Source organism: Eubalaena glacialis, chromosome 2 (assembly GCF_028564815.1).
Source record: "Eubalaena glacialis isolate mEubGla1 chromosome 2, mEubGla1.1.hap2.+ XY, whole genome shotgun sequence".
Taxonomy (NCBI): Eukaryota; Metazoa; Chordata; class Mammalia; order Artiodactyla; family Balaenidae; genus Eubalaena; species Eubalaena glacialis.
In genome coordinates this window covers 183,869,775-183,890,706 of record NC_083717.1, presented here as the reverse complement: position 1 = coordinate 183,890,706, position 20,932 = coordinate 183,869,775, and the positions used below count along the sequence as shown (strand labels likewise).

Genomic DNA, 20,932 nt, shown 5'->3' with positions numbered 1-20,932 from the left:
GGAGTGTCAAAAAAAGCACAGCTATTTTTAATCTGCCCCATGATAGTGTTTGTATCCTAGAGCTGATATACAGATTAAATGAGTTAATTCTTATAAAGGGCTCAGGGAATGGATGGGCTCAGGGAATGGATGCCCTCAGCGTCCTACTTCCTTAGAATCTCTCACTGTACCCAGCAAAGTTCTCAATAAATATTCCGTGTCATAACTCAGTAGAGGAAGAGGCACAGGGAGAACATTCTAGGTCGGGCTGCATAGAGGGAGCTTCCTGTACCAACCCCTGAGCTACATTCCGCAAACCAGGGGTCCACCTGGAATCCTAAGACGGTGTTGTGAAAACGGAGTTCTGAGGGAGCCCGGGAGAGAGCGGAACCAACACAAATTCAACATACGGTCCAGGGGTGCCAAGACCCACAAGCCCCTCTCCACGGGTCTCCCCAAACCCATATGTCACAGATGAGGAAACCGAGCTCAAAAAGGCTCTGGAGCTTGCCCAGGTTCAACCAGCTAGTAAGCGACAAAGCAGCCTTTACATCCAGGGCTGCCTGTGTGTCGGCTCTTTCAAAACCACAGCCACTGCCACTGCCACAGCCACAAAGAAAACTGTGGACTCCACCATGTCTTCTCAATGACTGACAGGGCTGTGGTCCTTGGAACCCTGAAGCCAGTACGAAGGAGCCCCTCAGGCTTCCACTAGAGACAACCTCATGATCTCAAATGTTATCCCAGGATCGGTTTACAGTCTCACATTACTCCCAATTCCTCTGGGAATTTATGCCACACCTGCTGTACCACTCCCTGGTTCCAACTTATTTCCTGTTTCTGCAAAGATACAGCCCCACCCCTTTTTAAAGAGACAGCTTTTTGTGTAAGAATTACAACAAACTACATAAAATACACACATCATAGCTACACACACACACACATCATGCTTTAGTCTGCAAAATGCTCACACATACATCCCCTCCCAATGGTTCCATGAGGTGGGCACTCCTGTCCCCATTTTGTAGATGAGGAAACTGAGCAGTGGTGTGCTGGTAATGTTTAACAACCGGCTCTCCAGGGAAAGAAAGCCCCAATTTTATGGCCCTTGCCAATTTCCATGATGTGAATAGTCCCACCATGTTGATTTCAAGCGCAGAGTTGGGAAGAGCGCTCTCACGGGCTGGAACGATCGGGCTCTGGTGCGCCACCAAAACCGCGGCTCAGAGACAAACCCACCTGCGGATGGTCATCAAGAGGGTGAACTGTTAAGAGGCCTGGAACTCAGGTGACCCCACTGATTCTTCTCCATGGCTGTCCTTATTGAAGCCGTCCAGCCCCTGTCTGCCCCTTTCTCTCCAGCTCTGGTTCTGTGCAATAAACATAAAGCTCTCGGGTATCATCTCAGCTTAGGCCTCAGACTCTGAAGGCGATTCCAAAGTCCTTACATATACTTGGTGATGTTCTGCTCGATCTCCCTCTGGGCACCCCCCCACCACTCCCTGACCTGGAGAACCACGAGCGTGAGGACCACGAGAGGCAAGACAAGAAACAACCTGGCCCAGATGAAGCCGCTCTGAACGTGGAGTCGACGGCCCGGGTTCAATCCCTGTTCCATCCTTGGGCACAATTCCCTCAGCTGCAAAATAGGGGTCTAGCACCTGCTTCCTAGGGCCATGGTGAAGACAAGAGGAACAGCTGCCATGAATGCCCACCTTGTGCCTGGTACACAGCGAGTCTGGTACAGGGCCTGCTACACAGGGAGTTTCCCCAATAACTGGGGGCCAAAGGCTATAAGATTTCAAGGGTAGGGCCTAGAATTGAGGAACTGGGTCTCACCTGGGGACTGCCCAGGGCAGCCTTGGACTGGGAACAATGACTACATTTAAGGAACATCCCCAAGACGGGAAGTTCCCTGAAAGTTTCCGCTGTGAAAACCAAGGCTGAGACAGCAATAAGCACAACAGAATGTATGCAACAGGCTCAGTACTGCCAATAAAAGCAGTGCAAACTATTCGCTGCTTCTTAACAGATCCAGGGAGACGGACACACAAAAAAACACTGAAGTCATAAGTCCATTTCTACAGAACTTTCCAGAAGGTCTCACCTCTGACTGCTTCCTTAAATAGTTTGGGCAGAAAGGAGAAGTTGGTGCGACAGGCATTATACTGTGGCTTCCCAAGTGGCCAGCTGGGCTGCATGGGACACTGAACAACATGTATTTTCCTCCACTATGGTGAGGATTTATATCCAAGTGCTTGGGATGTCTGGGGCCAGGCAAACCATGAACAGCGCCTTCTCTCTGTGTGGGGCTTCATCCTTCCAAGGCATTTTATATCCATTTCTTGCCCGGTGAGGTCAGGGGTCCCTTTTCACAGGAGGCCCAGAGACACTGAGTGACTTGCTAAAGGTCACACAGCAAGTTACTGGGGGAGCCAGATTAGAACCCTATTTATTGACACTTGCCATGGCTTTGCACACGTTCACACCAATGCTGCCACTGTTCCTGGTGCTGAAGCTGTCTGGGAGCTTCCAGAGCCAAGCAAATCTGGGAAGTGCTTCAGAAGTGCTCAGAGGTGACAGTTAGCTTTCCCTTTTGGGAAAAACCCCAAAGCTGAGTCCCCCAGGAACATCTCCCTAGGAGTCCTGAATATGGGGCGCCCCTCCCAGAGCAAGCCTCTGCACAGGAATGCCGTGAGAACTACAAAGCACTCGCGAAAGCACTTTGCCTTGTTTCTTCCACTCTTGCCTCAACCCACTCAGCTACCCAAGTGACCCTTTTAAGAGCAGAATTTGGTCTTATCTGAGCTTAGGGCTCAATAGATGCTAGCTATGTATACATGTGAATGAATAGATGCAGTAGTATACAGCTCACTCTTGCATCTCTGCAAGGTTTTAGATATGTTTGAATATGTTTTCTTGAGACTGGGTTCAAGATGGCAGAGTAGAAAGATGTGCACTCACTCCTTCTTGCGAGAGCACCAGAATCACAACTAACTGCTGAACAACCATTGACAGGGAGACACTGGAGATGACCAAAAAAGATACGCCACATCCAAAGACAAAGGAGAAGCTGCAATGAGATGGGGGTGGGGTGTGCAATCACGATAAAATTAAATCCCATAACCGCTGGGTGGGCGATTCACAAACTGGAGAACAATTATACCACAGAAGTCCACCCACTGGAGTGAAGGTTCTGAGCCCCACATCAGACTTCCCAACCTGGGGGTCCGGCAACGGGAGGAGGAATTCCTAGAGAATCAGACTTTGAAGGGCAGCAGGATTTGACTGCAGGACTTCGACAGGACTGGGGGAAACAGACACTCCACTCTTGGAGGGCACACACAAAGTAGTGTGTGCGTCGGGACCCAGGGGAAAGGAGCAGTGACCCCAAAGGAGACTGAACCAGACCTACCTGCTAGTGTTGGAGGGTCTCCTGCAGAGGCAGGCGGTGGCTGTGGCTCACCGTGGGGACAAGGACACTGGCAGCAGCAGTTCTGGGAAGCACTCCTTGGCGTGAGCCCTCCCAGAGTACACCATTAGCCCCAACAAAGAGCCTGTAGGTTCCAGTGCTGGGTCGCCTCAGGCCAAACAACCAACAAGGTCCACCCATCAGTGGACAAGCCGATTTACTGAGCTCTGCCCACCACCAGTCCCTCCCATCAGGAAGCTTGCACAAGCCTCTTAGATAGCCTCATCCACCAGAGGGCAGACAGCAGAAGCAAGAACTACAATCCTGCAGCCTGAGGAACGAAAACCACAATCACAGAAGACAGACAAAATGAAAAGGCAGAGGATTATGTCCCAGATGAAGGAACAAGATAAAACCCCAGAGAAACAACTAAATGAAGTGGAGATAGGCAACCTTCCAGAAAAAGAATTCAGAATAATGATAGTGAAGATGATCCAGGACATTGGAAAAAGAATGGAGGCAAGGATCAAGAAGATGCAAGAAATGTTTAACAAAGACCTAGAAGAATTAAAGAACAATCAAACAAAGGTAAACAATACAGTAACTGAAATGAGAAATATACTAGAAGGAATCAATAGCAGAATAACTGAGGCAGAAGAACGGATAAGTGACCTGGAAGACAGAATGGTGGAAATCATTGCCGTGGAACAGAATAAAGAAAAAAGAATGAAAAGAAATGAAGACAGCCTAAGAGACCTCTGGGACAACATTTAACGCACCAACATTCGCATTATAGGGGTCCCAGAAGGAGAAGAGAGAGAGAAAGGACCCAAGAAAATATTTGAAGAGATTATAGTCGAAAACTTCCCTGCCACCCAAGCCAGGAAGTGCAGGGAGTCCCAGGCAGGATAAACCCAAGGAGGAACATGCCAAGACACATAGTAATCAAATTGACAAATATGTTTTCTTGTCTATTCCTCGTAACAATTTCCTTGGAGGCATCTTTAACCCTATTTGTGGTTGATGGAAGTGAGGCCCAGGAGTCAAACACCTTGCTTGAGTTCCCACAGCTAGTTAAGCAGAAGAACTGAATGCAAATCCAGGTTTTCTGACCCCAAGACCTATGCCAAGGGGGAAGGTGGGCAGTCAGAGAAGGGGAAGAGGCAATTAACTTTTTATGAGCACTTACTGTATGCAGTTCCAATTAGTCATCACTACAGTTATGAAGCCATTTCACGGTTGAGAAAACCAAGGCTTAGTGAGGTAGAGGATTGAGCAGTGTTGCCAAGACCTGACGGCTGATGAAAGCAAAGGGGTGGGTTTCAATTTGGGTCCATTGGGTTCAAAGCCCACTCTCTCAGTCTTTCCAGACCGGGCCGTCTCTCTGCACAAGTGTGAGGTGTGATTAACCAGCTGAGCGGTGGCCCTGCCCTCTGTTAGGCTATGGGGACCACGGATATCATATCAGACACAAGCTCTACCCTCAGCCAGCTAGGGAAATAAGACATGAAAATATGAAATGGATGACAAAGAATGATGAGAAGACCTGACAGGCCCAGAGGAGTGGGCTTCGAGCCCCTGAGAACAGCACAGAGGTGGGGTGACACGGTGAGTGCAGAGGCGGAGAAGAGAAAGGGGGCAGGTGGTGCCAGATGGGGATGCAGGCATTACTCCTCTTCTGGGAAGGAGGGGCCTCCATGTGGAGATAACCTAGGAGAGACTGCCCCGAACAGGCAAGATCAGGCAAGAGACGCATCATGAAACTTCACCGTCAACCTAAGTAGTCTCAGGGAGTCAGCCAGCCTGGGTGGGTGGTGGGCGTGGGGAGGATGCTGGCGGCCAGATGAGCCTTAACTAGAGCAGGTGCCCCCGGCTCTGCTGTTTCAGGACAGCCAGGACAAACTAACCCCCCTCTGCTGGCTGACGCCATCAATCCTCCAACAGCTGTGTTGCAGGTGTTCCCATTTTGCAGATGAGGAAACCGAAGCACAGAGACGTTAAGTAACTAACCCCCCTCTGCTGGCTGATGCCTGGTGCTCCACCCCTGTAACACCAGTACAATAACTTTATTCCGACTGCGATGCACACCCTCATGGCCGGGGGCACTACTTCACGGTGGTGGTAGTCTTTCACGTGTCAGCATAAACCTGTTTATTGGCTAGAGAATTTCCAGAGAGCAGCTATTCATGGAGGGTGGCAGAAGGAGGCAGAAACAGCTGGAAAGGAAGGTGGGAACTCCAGACACAAATATTAATAATCCACACGCAGAGCTTTCCTGTGACAGGAAGCCCAGGACGTGCCTGACCCCTCTGTAGCCACCCTTAAAAGAGGAGTAGGGCTTCCTTGGTGGCGCAGTGGTTGAGAATCTGCCTGCCAATGCAGGGGACACGGGTTCGAGCTCTGGTCTGGGAAGATCCCACATGCCGCGGAGCAGCTAGGCCCGTGAGCCACAACTACTGAGCCTGCGCGTCTGGAGCCTGTGCTCCGCAACAAGAGAGGCCGCGATAGTGTGAGGCCTGCGCACCGCGATGAAGAGTGGCCCCCACTTGCCGCAACTAGAGAAAGCCCTCGCACAGAAACGAAGACCCAACACAGCCATAAATAAATAAATAAATAAAAGGAAACTTCTTAAAAAAGAAAGTGGGAAATACAATATGCTTTAAAAAAAAAAAAAAAAAAGAGGGGTAGCTGTGCAGAGGCCCCCGGCTCTCTGAAACAGTTGAGTTGGACTCTTTTCCCTTAGACACACTTTCTGAAGCTGCAAAGCCCCTGAAGGTGGCAGTCACTGTACACACAGGCCAAGGCCACTCACTAGGGCCTGGTGCCGGGATGACACCTCCCCTCCCCACTCAACCCATTTCCCTCTTCTCTTGCCTCCAAGGCCATGCGTCCTAGATCTTTCTCCCACCTCTGTCAAAACCTCCCCCTGTGTTCCACTGTCTCAGAGCAAGACAAACTCCTGGTGCCCTCAAAGTGCACACTTACATTCTAGCGCTTATGACTGTCTGACTTGCATTTCTGGTTAAATGCGTGTGTGTCTGTCTCACCATTGGGCCAATGTCAGGGGCCATGTCTTACAGAGCCTTCGTAAGTGTCATTCAGCACGTAGTTCATTGGATAGAAAGTCTTTGAAATGTTTAATGACACAGAGAAAGCTCATAATAAAATGTTTAAGTGAAAAAAGGAAGGCTAAAAAATATATGCAGGGCTTCCCTGGTGGCACAGTGGTTGGGAATCCGCCTGCCGATGCAGGGGACCTGGGCTCGAGCCCTGGTCCGGGAAGATCCCGCATGCCGCGGAGCAACTAAGCCCGTGCGCCACAACTACTGAGCCTGTGCTCGAGGGCCCACGAGCCACAACTGCTGAGCCCACGTGCCACAACTACTGAAGCCCACACGCCTAGAGCCCATGCTCTGCAACAAGAGAGGCCACTGCAACGAGATGTCCGCGCACCACAACGAAGAGTAGCCCCCTCTCACTGCAACTAGAGAAAAGCCCCCGCAGGGCAACGAAGACCCAGTGCAGACAAAAATAAATAAATAAATAATTTAAAAAAATATATATATATGCACCACTATGATTCAAAATCTATTTTCAAAAACACAGAAACAAATTCACCAAAGTTTTACAATCAGGTTCTTGGAGTTAAACTAGTTGATGATGTAATTTTTTCCTGGGCCAACCCCAATTTTGGAGGCTGAAAAGGGAATTACTGAAAACAGAAAGATACAAACTGCGGTTAGTTTTTTTGTTTTTTTTTTTACCAAAACCTCCATGGGAAATAACCAATGTGAGATAAGCAGAATGAATTAACTTCTTAGAGGAGCCCTGCAGGAGCAAGGTGCTGAAGGAAGTGATGGTTCTGAGGTCTGAGCTGCCTGTTACTCGACCTCCACAGCTAATTATAACTGCTAGTATTTACTGAGTGCTTACTACACTCAGACACTGTGATAGCTTTTCCCCATAAATGTCTTCATTTTGTCCAGGAGACAACACTAGGATGTTAGAGTTACTTCCATCCTGACATCAATCCCAATGTCTATTTTTTCCACACCACCAAGCAATTCTCCAACACCAGCTGGGTGTCCTACAATTGAACTCAATTCTGACCCTATGTACCCGGAGACAGTGTCAGATCCCACGGATTAAGGGCTCAGTCCCACAAGACTCTCCCCCTACCGGCTCCGCCCCCGACTTCAGACACTAATCACAAGTCCAGGTTGTCACCTGTGCCTGTGACCAGTCGGCTACAGACTGGAGGTTCCAACCACTTGGGTTCAATTAATTTGCTACAGTGAGTCGCAGAACTCAGGAAACCCACTGACTCACAAGATCAGTGGTTTATATAAAAGGTCATAACTCAGGAACAGCCAGATGGAAAGGATGCATAGGACAAGGTACGCAGGAAGGGGTGCAGAGCTTCCGTGCTCTCTGAGCGCATCAGTCTCCCCAGTCTCCATGTGTTCACCAACAGGAAGCTCTCTGAATCCAGTCCTTTTGGGTTTTTTATAGCGGCTTCATTACACAGACATGACTGATCAAATCACTGGCCATCAGTGATTGACTCAACCTCTAGCCCCTCTCCCCTTCCCAGAGGTTGGGGGTGGGACCGAAAGTTCCAACACTCCAATCGTAGGGTTGGTCTCCCTGGCAGCCAGCCCCCATCCTTAGGCACTTTCCAAAAGTCACCACAGGGACATGAACTCAGGTGTGGTTGAAAGGGCTTGTTTTGAATCTCAAGACACAGTTATGGCTCTTGTCACTTAGGAAATTTCAAAGGTTTTAGGAGCTCTGTGCCAGGGAATGAAGACCAAGGATATATTTCTTATTTTAAGTCACAATAGCACGATGCTGAGTGCTTCCTCTGTGCCAGGCAACACTGTCCCACGTCCCTACCTGAGTTGACTCATCAATCCTCCAACAGCTGTGTTGCAGGTGTTCCCATTTTGCAGATGAGGAAACCGAAGCACAGAGACGTTAAGTAACTTGCCTGATGTTGGAAGGTGACAGGGACAGAATAAAAACCTAGAACTGTCAGCCTTTCCAAAGCTCACGCTCTCAAAAGAGGTTTGCATTGACAACAGCACAAGACTCACTCACGAGGCAATACTTGCTCCCTGATAAAATATCAAGAGCTTGCCTTCTGCACACCAACCCTGACTTTAATAATAATCATTCCTTACCTTTTTATGGACTTAATACATTTTGGTCCAAATACAGGTTAAATCTCATTCTAGGATAATGGGTCAGTTGGTGAAAGGGTCAAACCCAAGAGCACAGAAAGCAAATCTCCCGTGTGGACCTCAAAGGCAATTTGGGTGACCCTCTGCCCTCCTATACATACAGATCTCTACTGCCCAGGAGGACTCATCTAGAATTTCTCCCCTCCTTAGTTTAAAAGGTCCCCCCGTCCAGCGGTGATAATCATCAGCACCAATCAGCACAACATTCACCGCGTGAGCCCACGAGGTGGGCCCCGTTCCCAAGTGCAAGTGTATCTATCCGATTCAACTACTTGGCCTAAAACCTCAGCCCTGAGAGTGGGAGATTGGCTCAGGGCAAGAAGAAATCCTAACTGAGTTCGACAGGCCAGCCTTTCTAAAGCCAGGGGTCAGTCCGGCATAGGGAATAGGCAGGGAGTGAAGTGGGGCTGCCCCCCGAAACTCGGCCAAGTGGCTCAGGCCAAGTACCAGGCAGTCACTTCCTGCAGGGGCCAGACCACACCATCTGCCGCTGTCTCACAGCTCCTCTTCTACAGATGGGGCCAACCGGTTTTCTGTTATTTGGCGGCCAGCAGAAAAATGCCATCCCATGAATGTGTCATTGCCACCATCTTCAAGGGTGCAGATTAATGAAGAAGTAGCTAGTGTCCCCCAGCCAGGTGGCTAATTTCAGCCATAAAGGGGCAGGGCTGAGCCTGGAGGCGGGACTAGCCTCCATCTACCCCATGTCCCGCTCCTTCGTCTCCTGTATCTCCTGAGCCAATGTCTCTTCTGCCGGTTCTCTGCCCCCACCCGCCAGACACACATCTGGCCTCTGAGGGTCCCTGATGAAGCTAAGTGGTGACCCAGACAGCGCAAAGCCTTCTTGTCACCTTGGTGCAGCACAGAAGGGAATCGGGGATGCAGTAGATGGTAATAGTTGTTCAAAATAGTCGCTACCCCTCCCTGCTAGTCACATGCTGGCGGGAGGATCATACTTTCCATCCCATTGAGTCTGACCTGGCCATCTGACCTGACCTGAAATGTGATGGGAAGTGACACCTGCCACCTCTGAGTAAACCCTTTCGGCTCTCCCATCCTGGAATTCTGCCCTCTCTCTCCCTTCCCTCTGCCCCCAGCTGGGGGCTGCTCTTTCAGCCCGGATTGCAGAGTGAAATGTTTTTGTAGAGAGCTTCAGCTGACAGGTGGCGTGAGTGAGAAATACACTCACATCACTGTGTGTGCACAACCCACTGCAGGGCAGGGCTGTTTGTCACCGCAGCATAACTAGGCTGAGCTGACTGGTTCAGGGTTTTGCCAAGAAACTCTTCACAAGGAACTAGAGGGTGACCCGAGCACACAGAAGCACAGAGGTGGTCCACGCGGGTCTTCCCCTTTCAGAGCAAACGGAGTGGGGTCACAGATGAGGCTGACCACCCACTTTGGGGGATCCCCTTGTCTCCTTCCTTCACCACAGCTCTGTGTGGGGAACCCCAGCAAAAGGTCCCGGTTCCAGGCTCTGGGCCTTTCGCTTGCCCGCTTCCTCCTCAGGCCATCCCCCCACTGCAGCTACCATGGCCACAGGAGGACCCAGGAAGTTGGTGGCTCCTTCCTCCCATGAGGGACTAGGAGGCAGGCCCCACATGCTGGGCTGCGATTTACCCAGAGCCTTGGAACCCTGTGTGTAGGCTTCTTGCGCTCCTCCTTTTGCTTTAGTCCTGCAGGAGGCTCAATAATAACAGCAATAACAACAACAACACAATTATAACCCTCTATGGTGCTCTGGGTACCACCCTAAGCACTTCAGACACACTAACTCCTCCTTGCAGCACCCTGCGAGGCGGGCACCATTGTCACCCCCATCTTAGAGGCCTGGAGAGGTTAAGCAAGGTGCCCAAGGCCACACAAGTGGTAAAAGGCGGAGCTCGGATCCGACACAGGCTGTGTGGCTTCCACGGTCCATGCTCAAACACCATGTTAAGGAGGCAGGTACTGAACAGAAAGGCAGCACAAAGGTTGAAGCAGCGAAGCAACATGGCAAAGAAACACACGATCTGCTGCTTTCTTGCTGTTGTCTGGTTTCTCTGGGGGCAGATCTCAGGGGTCTGAGGTTTGGGGAGCAGTGGAGTAAAATAAAAAAAGCGAAATGAAACACATGCAAACTTACGGCATCTGTGCAGTCACAGTGAATGGACACGAATCGTGATTTGGAACAGTTATGTTTCACGAAGGATGTTTGGTTTGCTCTTTTCAGCTAAGCTGAGCATAAATTTTTAAAGGTTTAAAAATGAAAAATGGAAAATGGGATTCTACCACATGGGAGGAAGACATGAAACCAGGGAAGGAAGCTTCCTCCATCCCGAACACCTTGGTTTATTCCTTGGGCTCCTAATCAGAAATGAGACACATAACCAGACATGACATCCTGGTTCCATGGGGTAGATAGAGCTTGTGCATGCTTCCTGACCAAGTTCCAAAAGCCTGGGGCAGCCAGGTTGTCGTTGGGTTGGGCAGACCTAGAAGAGATTACCCTGGAGATGGGGCAGGGAGGTGGAGAAAGCAGCACGGGGCAAAGGAGGAAAGCAGAACTTCCAGACGTTCCGTCAGTCCAGCCCAACTCCCTTTTCCTCCAGGAAGCCTCCCTGGTCAGCCTGCCCTTGAAGCAACGCTCCCTCCTCCCACTTCCAGAGCACGTGCTGGCGTGCAACAGGCTCGGCACAGTGCTACTCCCCACTTGCAGCTACTTTCCTAATGTAAGTGTTGAAGTTCAAGAGCACAACTGGCTCCTGGACTTCTAAAGGATTGTTGACACCTGGTGTCTGGGCAGCCAAGTCCCCGAGAGCCTGGCTACTCTCAATAAGTAGCAGGACTGCACAAGACCAGAAGCAGACAGGCTGATGGCTGTCTCTTCTCCCAGGAGATCAAAAGCACACCCAGGGTCTGTGCAGCCCCAGGTGCCCCAAACAACCTCACCCCTTCTGCAGTCATCAGAGGGCGCTACATATTTGATCTGGGGAAACTGTAACACTCTCCTTCCTCTCTGAGATCCCTACATTGTCTTCCCTGCTGGATGCTGTAGGGCAGGAGTCATTAAGGGTTGCTGTATAAATTAACAACCCCACACGCTCCTTACGCCTTACCCAGAGAGCAGACTCCGAGCAGTTCACCAAGATTCAGGCCCTCTGCGCCTCCCTGGATAGGTGTCTGGACCACATTTCCCAGTCTCCCTTGCAGTTGGGTGTGGCCATGTGAGCAAGTTCTAGCCAATGGAATGTGAGCACAAGTGACACACCTACTTCCAGGCATTGAGGTAAGACTCGCCCACAAGCCTCCTCTTTCGCCTTCCAGCCTATGGCATGGAGTCAACCACAGGAAACTGGGGGCTGCGTGCTCCAGATGGGGTCCCTGAATGAGCCTTCCCCACTGACCAGGAATCTTGCACATGATTGGGAAACTAGCCCCTTCTGGGTTTAACCCATTACATTTTTTGTTGTTATTGCAACAGCTGGCTAATCTTCCCACTTATATGTTCTCTATAGCATGACTCTCCACACTTGTTTATTGCCTCCTCTCTCAGGGGCAGGGACTGTGTTTTGTTCCCTGCTGTGTCCCCAGTGGTAGAACAGCTCCTGAGACACAGAGCAGACACTTAAAAATCAACTGTTGAATACACGAATGAGTGAACTGTTTCACCCATTCAGTGTATGGCAAGAACAGGAAACTGCCCCTGCTTTTGCTTTCTCCTCCACCTCTGGAGCTAGAAAAGCAGCATTTAATTGAACTAATATCCTCACCCTTCCGGAGCCATCCTGTATTCCCTGCTCTTTGACACCCTCCCGGAATCCTTCCCACCATGGTCTGCATCCTCTGTGCCCCTCGGCCAGAGGTCCCTGTGCAGTTACATCTGTCACACTGCACAGCAAGTGTTGAGGTCTGTGTCTCTCCCACCCACCTTGCCCCCCACCCTCCAACTACACTGGGAGAGCCTTGAGGCCAGAGCTCTGTCTTTTTCATCTTTGCATCTTCCCAGTGTCGGGCACAAGTGTCTCTTGAGAAACAAGCACCCTAAAATATTTAATAAATATTTAAAAAATATTTATTATATTTATATAACATTTAATTATGCAAATATATGATTAAAGTATATGTTTCTATTATATACTTATAATATTTATAAGATACTTAAATATTTTACCTTCTTTAAATGTTGTCACTCTGCTGCTAACCAAGAGTAAAAAGCTTCTGACACCCCTGGATCCATTTGTAAGAGGATCTAAGCCGGTGCTTGGAATAGTCTACAGATTCTTCCAACAAGCTTTTTGGATCTTAATACCTGGCTTGGCTCACGAGAGGAGGGGGAAGCCCAAACCCTTTCAATTGCGTACAAACCCACCCTTGTTTGGAGGTCCCCAAACATTTTTCCACGGAGGCTCAAGCCTGCTCCTGGCAGCCCTGGGCACACACAGGATTTTTGTCTTTCAAAGTGCTTGCCCATTTGACCCTCACAAAGGCCCTGTGATACAGACAGGAAGTGACTATTATATCCATTTGACAGATGAGAAAACCGAGGCTCAGAGAGGTTCAGTGACTTGTCCAAGATCATGGTCTGAGTGTGTGCTGAACTGTCACTAGGACCCAGGGGCCCAGACATGTCCTCTCTTTTTCTTCCCTTTCTGCACCATGACCTAACAAGAGGAAACTTCATAGAGGCCTTGAGGAAGCAAAGCCATCAAGCTGTGACATGGGTGAGTGGAAACTCGCATTGACTTTGAGTGATAAACCGAGTTCAAAACAAACCGGGCCAAATAACTTCAGCGGATGAAAGCTTTCCCCCTTCTTCTAATTTTAGACCCTTCTGGCCTGGGAGGAGTGTCTGTGGTTACAGGGTGTAGCACCTGCCGCTGCCGTGTGGCTGCAGGCAGAACGGGGACATGGTACTCACTCGATTTTTCTTCTTTAATGGTGTATTCCAGCACCGCAGATGAGCTCTCATTTGGGGAAGGGAAGTGGACACAGAGCACCAGGTGCTTCAAGCTGCTGTCCCGGCGGACCAGGAACGTCTGCAATGGAGGAAGGGGGAACTCCATGAGTCAAAGATTTGGGGGGGAGGTTATTTAGAAGGACAAGAGTGAGATGGAAGTCATCTGGAATGTTCCAGAAACAAAAAGGCAAGGTGGGGGAGTCTAGCATCCCGAGGTAGAACTAGGGGTTCTGCCCCAAGAGCCATGTGTCACGTGGCCCATGTGCCCTGGCTCCTTGAGTCTCAACTTCTCATTTGTCCATTGAGGGGGGTCAACTAAATCAGTGCAGATTCCTGAGTCCCGCCCCTTGAGATGCTGGTTAGTTGGGGGAGGGGAGCGGGTCTGGAATCAGCTGAATCTGATACAGGCAGTGATCCAGGGTCACGCTTGGAGAAGCTCAAATGGACGGGTTGAATTTCAACTCACACGCCAGCACGTATGCCCTGGGGGAGGCTGCTGGAAACGATCATAGATATTAGTCAATTCACACTATTTTTCCCCCATGGAAACAAAAATAACTAATAACTAATATACACAGCTTTCTCTGTGACAGGAACTGTTATGAATACCTTGCATATATTCACTTGCTTGGTCCTCTCAATAACCCTGTGACGTGAGTTTTGCTGTTATCCCCACTTCACAGATGAAGAAACTGAGGCGCTCTCTGACCTTAACAGGACCTGGCTCTTCGGGCTGGTGTGAGGATCAACTGAGGAAATACCCATATGGGCTTGGCCCCTAGGACATACCCTGGAGGCTCTGCCTGGCCAAGGCCACACAGCTGAAAGGGGCAGAGCTGGGATTCAGCCCTGGATGCTGGTGTCCATGCTCCAGACCCCACGCTATGCAGCCCCTCTCTGTTCTATACATCCTGCCCAGGGAGGGACTTGCCCTTTCTTCTCCTGTGGGTTTACTCTAGTCGAAAATGATGCTTCTGGGACTTCCCTGGTGGTGCAGTGGTTAAGAATCCGCCTGCCAATGCAGGGGGCACAGGTTCGAGCCCTGGTCCGGGAAGATCCCACATGCCGCGGAGCAACTAAGCCCGTGCGCCACAACTACTGAGCCTGCACTCTAGAGCCCGTGAGCCACAACTACTGAGCCTGTGCTCTAGAGCCCAAGAGCCACAACTACTGAGCCCTCGTGCCACGACTACTGAAGCCCGCGCACCTAGAGCCTGTGCTCTGCAACAAGAGAAGCCACTGCAAGGAGAGGCCCACACAATGCAACAAAGAGTAGCCCCCGCTCGCCGCAACTAGGGAAAGCCCACGTGCAACAACGAAGACCCAACACAGCCAAAAATAAACAAATTAAAAACAAAAACAAAAACAAAACGATGCTTCTGAGCCCCAGGGACCTATCTGTGCTCTAGTAACCCAGCACTACCCGAAGTCTAAACCAGAGCCAGGGCGTTTATAGACGCTTCACTTTTACTTCTCCTGCTCTGGACGATGGTTCTGCTCGGTTACGGGGACTGTGACTCTGAAGTTTTCCACTGTTACACCCACAGCAGCCCCGGGGCAGCGCCCTCCCCACGGCCATCAGGGGGAGGGGACCCCTGATCCCTTTCACAGACTCTGTGGTTTTAAAAGGTTCTTTTTAGTCTCCACTGGCCCCACCCAGGCTCGTCCCTTCTTCTGGGTGATGACAGACACCTTCTGGAATCTCCCCAGCCTCCTGGGGCACAGCTCCCCCTGGGGAAGAGGAAGAGGGTTGGTCCTCCCCCCAGGAAGGGTCACTCCTTCTTTTCCTGAGAAAGGACTTGGTCACGGTGTCCCCCCTCCCCTCCACCCTCATCCCCACGAGGGGTCTAAGCCGTTCCCACTCAGGCTCCAAGAGCCCGGTCTAGAGTTTGGAAGACCGGAAGTCTGGCCAAAGATGCTGAGAGAAGATTGGGGAGCAGGGCCACTGGGGCCTCCAGAGGATGTGGCCCCAAGCGTGAGAGGCTCTGGAGAAGCACAGAGATGGCGCTTCTCCCCTTCCCCCGCCAAGGCACACTGTCCTGCCACCCCTTGGGTGATGCTCCGAATTCCCCGCCATTGTTATTGATTACTATTATTATTATGATATTGCTATAGTATTGTAATTGTTAATACAATGTCATTATAATTGTCAATAAAACATTATAATAATATTGTTATTATTGACTAGTAGCAGCTAACACATATTGCTTCCCTCCTCTACCCAAGCCTTAACCCCAGTTCATTAGATTCCATGATCTTACTTAACTCTCATATGAGAGGGGCTGCTGTTATTATCCCCATCTTACAGATGAGGAAACTGAGGTACAGAGAGGCAGGTAATGCCCAGGACGACAGGGCTAGTAAGTGCTGGAGCTGGGATCTGAGCTCAGGCCCTTCAGCTCTAGATCCTGAGCCCTCGGCTGCCCTGCAGCCAGCCCACAGAGGGCAGTCTCTTGGATTAAGCTTCTGCTCTCCGTGAGAGTGCCTCTTGGGAGCAGGGACACAACGCACCCATCAGCCATTGAACGGTGGTCAGAAATGAGTTTGCCAGTCCCTCTCCTCGTGCAGGGCAGGGTGGAGAGAGCCTGAGAACCCAGTGGATAGAGGAAGGCGGGAGAGAGGCTTCTGGGGCAGAAATGCGAGCTGGGCGGGGGTGCTGGTGCCCCACCTGGAAGGACGGCCCTCCTAGGGGACCCAGCGGGAGGCCAGCTCTCCTCTAGATGCTTCTCTGCACTCCCGGCACAGCCTCGCCCGCTGTGTGCGGCAGCGTCACTGAGCTGATGCGTCCACCTGGACCCGGACGGCCCCCAGGAACGCGTCTTTCCAAGAAAAGAGGTCACTTTGGCTCCTCTTCAGAGATCCAAGGCCGAGCTGCCTCCTACCCATCAGGTCCATGGGACCCAGCACGTGTGAGGGAGTGTGTGTGTGTGTGAGAATAAGCCTGTGGGTGCTATAAAAAATACAGCTGGTCTTTGTCCCTGGCTCCTGGCACAGAGTTTCAAAAACCCTTGGATTTTCCTGAGTGATGGGGGTCTTTAGTAATTCATACAGAGCCCCTTTGGGCCATACCTGAATTTATGCTAACAGGCGGCTCAAGTGGGACCTTAAAGGAGGGGCTGCCCCAGAAAGACAGTCGCATAATTCTAGAGGGTTGGAACCCGAAGCCCCACCCTGACCTCTGGAAAGGGGAGAGGGACTGCAGACTGAGTTCAGGCACCGGGCACTGATTTAATCTCCTGGTTGGTGAACACACTGACACGTGGGGAGGGTGCGTGCCCGGTTTCCATCGGGAGAGGGTATTGGAGCTCCGTGTCCCCCTCCCCAGCCCAGACCTCACCCCCGTGTGTCTCACATTCAGCTGCTCTTGAGTTGTATCCTTTATAATCAAACTGTCAGCATAAGCATAGTGCTTTCAGTGAGTTTTCTGGGTCTTCCTAGAAAATTATCAAACCTAAAGAGGGGTCATGTTTGTGGCCAAGTCAGACAGAAGTGTGGGGAGCCTAGGGACCCCACTTGTGTCTGGCATGTGCAGTGAGAGCAGTCTTTTGGGGACCTTCCCTTTAACTTATGGGGTCTGTGTTCGCTTCGGGTAGTCATGTCAGAATTGAATGGAATTGCAGGACATCCAACCGCTATCAGAGAACTGTTGTCAGGAGCATAGTGAGTGTGTGTGCAAGTGTGTGAACGTGTGTGAGTGAACATGTGTGGGAGTGAGCGTGGAATAAGGGAACTCTGGGCTGCCGCCGGGGTCCCCCCTGCTGGAACTCTGGGAAGCCGGGCACAGGGAGCGAGGCCCAAGCGGGAGCCGGTGGTGCCCCTGGGAAGGCAGACAGCAAAGTTGGATCCTTGACCCTGACCGGGAAGGAGCTGAGGCTGGCACTCTCCTGAACTGAAACTAAACTGGGAGTGTCTGTCTCTGTAGGGCGCATGTGTGAGGGACACAAGCCAGGTCACTGGTTCAGAAGCACATGCACATAGCAGAGTGGCCCCTCGCCGCCCTGAGTGTCAGGAATGGCACAGGAAGGAAGACAGCGTTTTTCAAACTGTGGGTCACGACCCATTAAGGCAAAGGCCACCAACCATTTATTTTTCCAAAAGAAAATACAAGAGAATAAAAGAAGACAATAAGGATACCTATCATAAGGATGGACTTTTTGTCAGAGAGATCGAGTGAGAGAGAGACGAGTGGAGGGCCAGGGCCGCAGTACAACATAGACTGCCTACTCTACTGATAGTCAACTTCTTCCTGGACTATTTGACCCCCACTGATCTCTCTCTAGGGTGACTGAAATGACAAATCACGGTTGCCGGCCTCAACTGGGACCTCCAGCAACGCCGCCTTGCAGTCTAATTGGCTCTTTCACACCCAGCACGTAACTATTTCTGGACTTCTTCACTCCGCTGAGACATGGACCCCGTTCTCCACCCTCCCGTTCCACAGAGAGAAAGAAAGGTGATAAGAGCCCTCGGACAGGAACTCCTCCAGCTGCGGGGAGAGTCACAGTCTGTCACAATCTGCATTTCTTCTTGGGCTCCCAGAGGGCCCAGAGCAGCCAGCTATGAGCTCTGTGGCCCTGGGTAATTCCGTGGCTTCTCTGAGCCTCAGTGTTCTGATCTGTAAGTGGGGATAACACCCACGACCACCCAGCAGAAACAAGAAATGAAACCAAAGCCCCGCGCCTCCGTGTCGGAAGGGTAAATGAGACGTTGCATAGGAAGGCACCCAATGGGATACACGCATCTCCACCGATGCTCACTAAGGATTAATTCTCCATCTGCTTCCACCCTCCTCCCCCACGGCTGGTTGATATTCCTTGGTCTCCCAGTCTCGGGCTCCATCTAGAACTGGGGATCACTCTACCACATGTGTTTCTTGTGAAAAAAACTCAGAAGGGATTTCCTTGAGAGTGTGGTTCAGTGGAGGGTAAGGAGCCAGAAGCTGAAAACAGCGGCTGACGTCTGCGCTCCGGGCCAAGTACCTTACGCTTGGCATCACCCAGCTCTCCCCGCGGCCCCATGAAGCAGGCACTATTACCATTCCTTCTGATGGATGAAGACTCAGGGCACAGGGAGGTTAAATAAACCCAAGGCCACGCAAACAGGAAGTGCAGAAGCATGATGCAGACCCAGGTGTCGCCAAGAACATCTCACTTATCTCTTGCCATCAAGTCTGTGTTATCTACTCACTGCAGGCCAGGGGTACAGACAGGGGTGGAAAGTCCCCCAGGCTGGGCTCAGGTTCCCAGTTCTGAGCATCCAACACCCACCCTTTCAGCATGGCCACAAAGCCTCCTGTAGCACTTCCTTCTGCTGTGGCCAAGTCCTGGGGCTCTTACCTGAAAAGCCAAGATAAGGTGCTGGGTCGGGGGTTTGGGGGGCTGAGTTAGTGGGGGAGGAGCAGGGAGGGAGGCTAGAGGAGTCCTCTGACCTTTCCCGCCCAGATGGCAGTCGGGGAGCGGGCACTGACAGGTGCCTGCTATGGGCAGAACCCCGGTCAGTGGTCGGCCTTGGCCACTGTCCTTCGGAATAAGATGGTCTGTTCCGCGTTCCCCTTTGGGGAGGTTTAGCACCTCAGCTAGTCACAGGGTCCCTTCTAGGAAGTAGCCACAGACAGCACCTCAAAAACAGTGTCGCTGTACGGCTCCCTGCAAGAACGTATGCAGAGCGGTAACTCCTACAAAGCGTTCTAGGTTAAGGTGCGTCTCCCATGCTTAAACCCAGCAGGGTTCAGCCAAAGCCAGTGCCAGGAGAAGGGCATCTGAGTGAACTGCCTGTGGCCCCATCACACCGCTACCCTCACCAGGTGTCCACTGCTTATCCTCTCAGGAGATGTTGCCCGTGATGGTTGTTGCAGGTGAGTACCCAGGGGGCGAAAGGGCTGGGTGTGCCACCCAGAGCTCCTTCTCCAGCACCCTTGGGGGGTCCATGTGCAAATTCTCCAAGCCCCTCTTACTTCTCTTTCTACCCCCCTGCAGCCTACTTTTTTGAGTTGCAGGGGTACTTGAATCTCAGCTCTGCTCCTTACCAGCTGTGGGTCTGCAGGCAAGTTACTTTTACTCCTCTGGTCTTGATTTCCTCGTCTGAGCCTGAGACTAATAATATCCACCTTTCAGGGTTGCTGTGAGAATTGCTGGTCATATATATAAATGCCTGGCATAGAGCATGCACTTAATGATACTTATTATTATTATAGACTGTTACCATTTACTGAGCACTAAACCAGATGCTAAGATTTTTATCTGCATAATCTTGTTTGACAAATAAATGATAACTATTAATACGATTATTATTATGTATCTTTTTTCCAAACAAAGAGATAGGAAAACGGACTCAAAGATCATTCACCTATGCGGTAGATTAAAATGGCCACAAATTCTTTGCAGCTCCTCCCATCAAGAGGTGGAGTCTATTTCCCTGCACCTGGAAGGGTGGTCTTAGGATTTGCTTTAACCAAAAGAATGTATCGGGGACTTCCCTGGTGGCACAGTGGTTAAGACTCCGTGCTCCCAATGCAAGGGGCCTGGGTTCGAGCCCTGGTCAGGGAACTAGATCCCACATGCATGCTGCAACTAAGAGTTCACATGCCACAACCAAGGAGCCCGCATGCTGCAACTAAGGAGTTGGTGAGCTGCAGCTAAAGAGCCCTCGAGCCACAACTAAGGAGCCCTCGATCCGCAACTAAGGAGCCCGTCTGCTGCAACTAAAAGACCCAGTGCAACCAAATAAATAAATAAATATTAAAAAAAAAAAAGAATGTAGCAGAAGTGACTCTGTGGAGTGCTAAGCCTAGGCCTTAAGAGGCATGTCTGCTTCCATGCTCACCCTGTTGGACCACAGCTGTCATGTGAAGAAGGCTGAGTGAGCCCGCTGGAGTCGTGAGGCCCAGCCCACAGCTGGCACTAACCGCCAGACAGGTGAGCAAGGCCATCTCTGGCCAGCCAGCCAGATGACTGCAGCTGCTTGACTGACCCCAGGAGAGACCAGCAGAAGAACCACTCAGCAGAACCCAGCCCAAACTGCTGACCCACAGAATCCTGAGAAAGTTGAACACTGACTGTTTTAAGCCACTGGATTTTGGAGTGGTTCGTTATGCCACAGTAGGTAATGCTATAGCTGTGGGTTATGTGGAGGTGGGACCTCATCCTTTGGGTAGCCCCCTCCTCTCTTCCTTCTGTGAGGTGCTGTTGAGGGGTCCCCAGAGCTTGGCGGGGAAGTTTGAAAGCCACGGGTATCTCCAGCTCCTCACTCTACAACCAAAGAAACCAAGACCCAGAAATGCAAAAAGACGTCCTGAGGTCACATTATTTGTTCGTGGCAGAGCCAGGACACGAACACAAGGCCAGTGACCTTCAGATCAGG

General features: G+C 51.0%; 1 protein-coding gene across 1 annotated transcript in view; it reads right to left on the bottom strand.

The window, feature by feature from the left end:
* The window catches only part of RIN3 (Ras and Rab interactor 3), a 120,312-nt gene that overhangs the window by 53,697 nt on the left and 45,683 nt on the right, over positions 1-20,932 (bottom strand). The window contains exon 3 of the mRNA XM_061181196.1: positions 13,535-13,652. Within this exon, the coding sequence (XP_061037179.1) occupies positions 13,535-13,652 (118 nt within the window). The remainder of the gene's footprint in view (positions 1-13,534; positions 13,653-20,932) is intronic.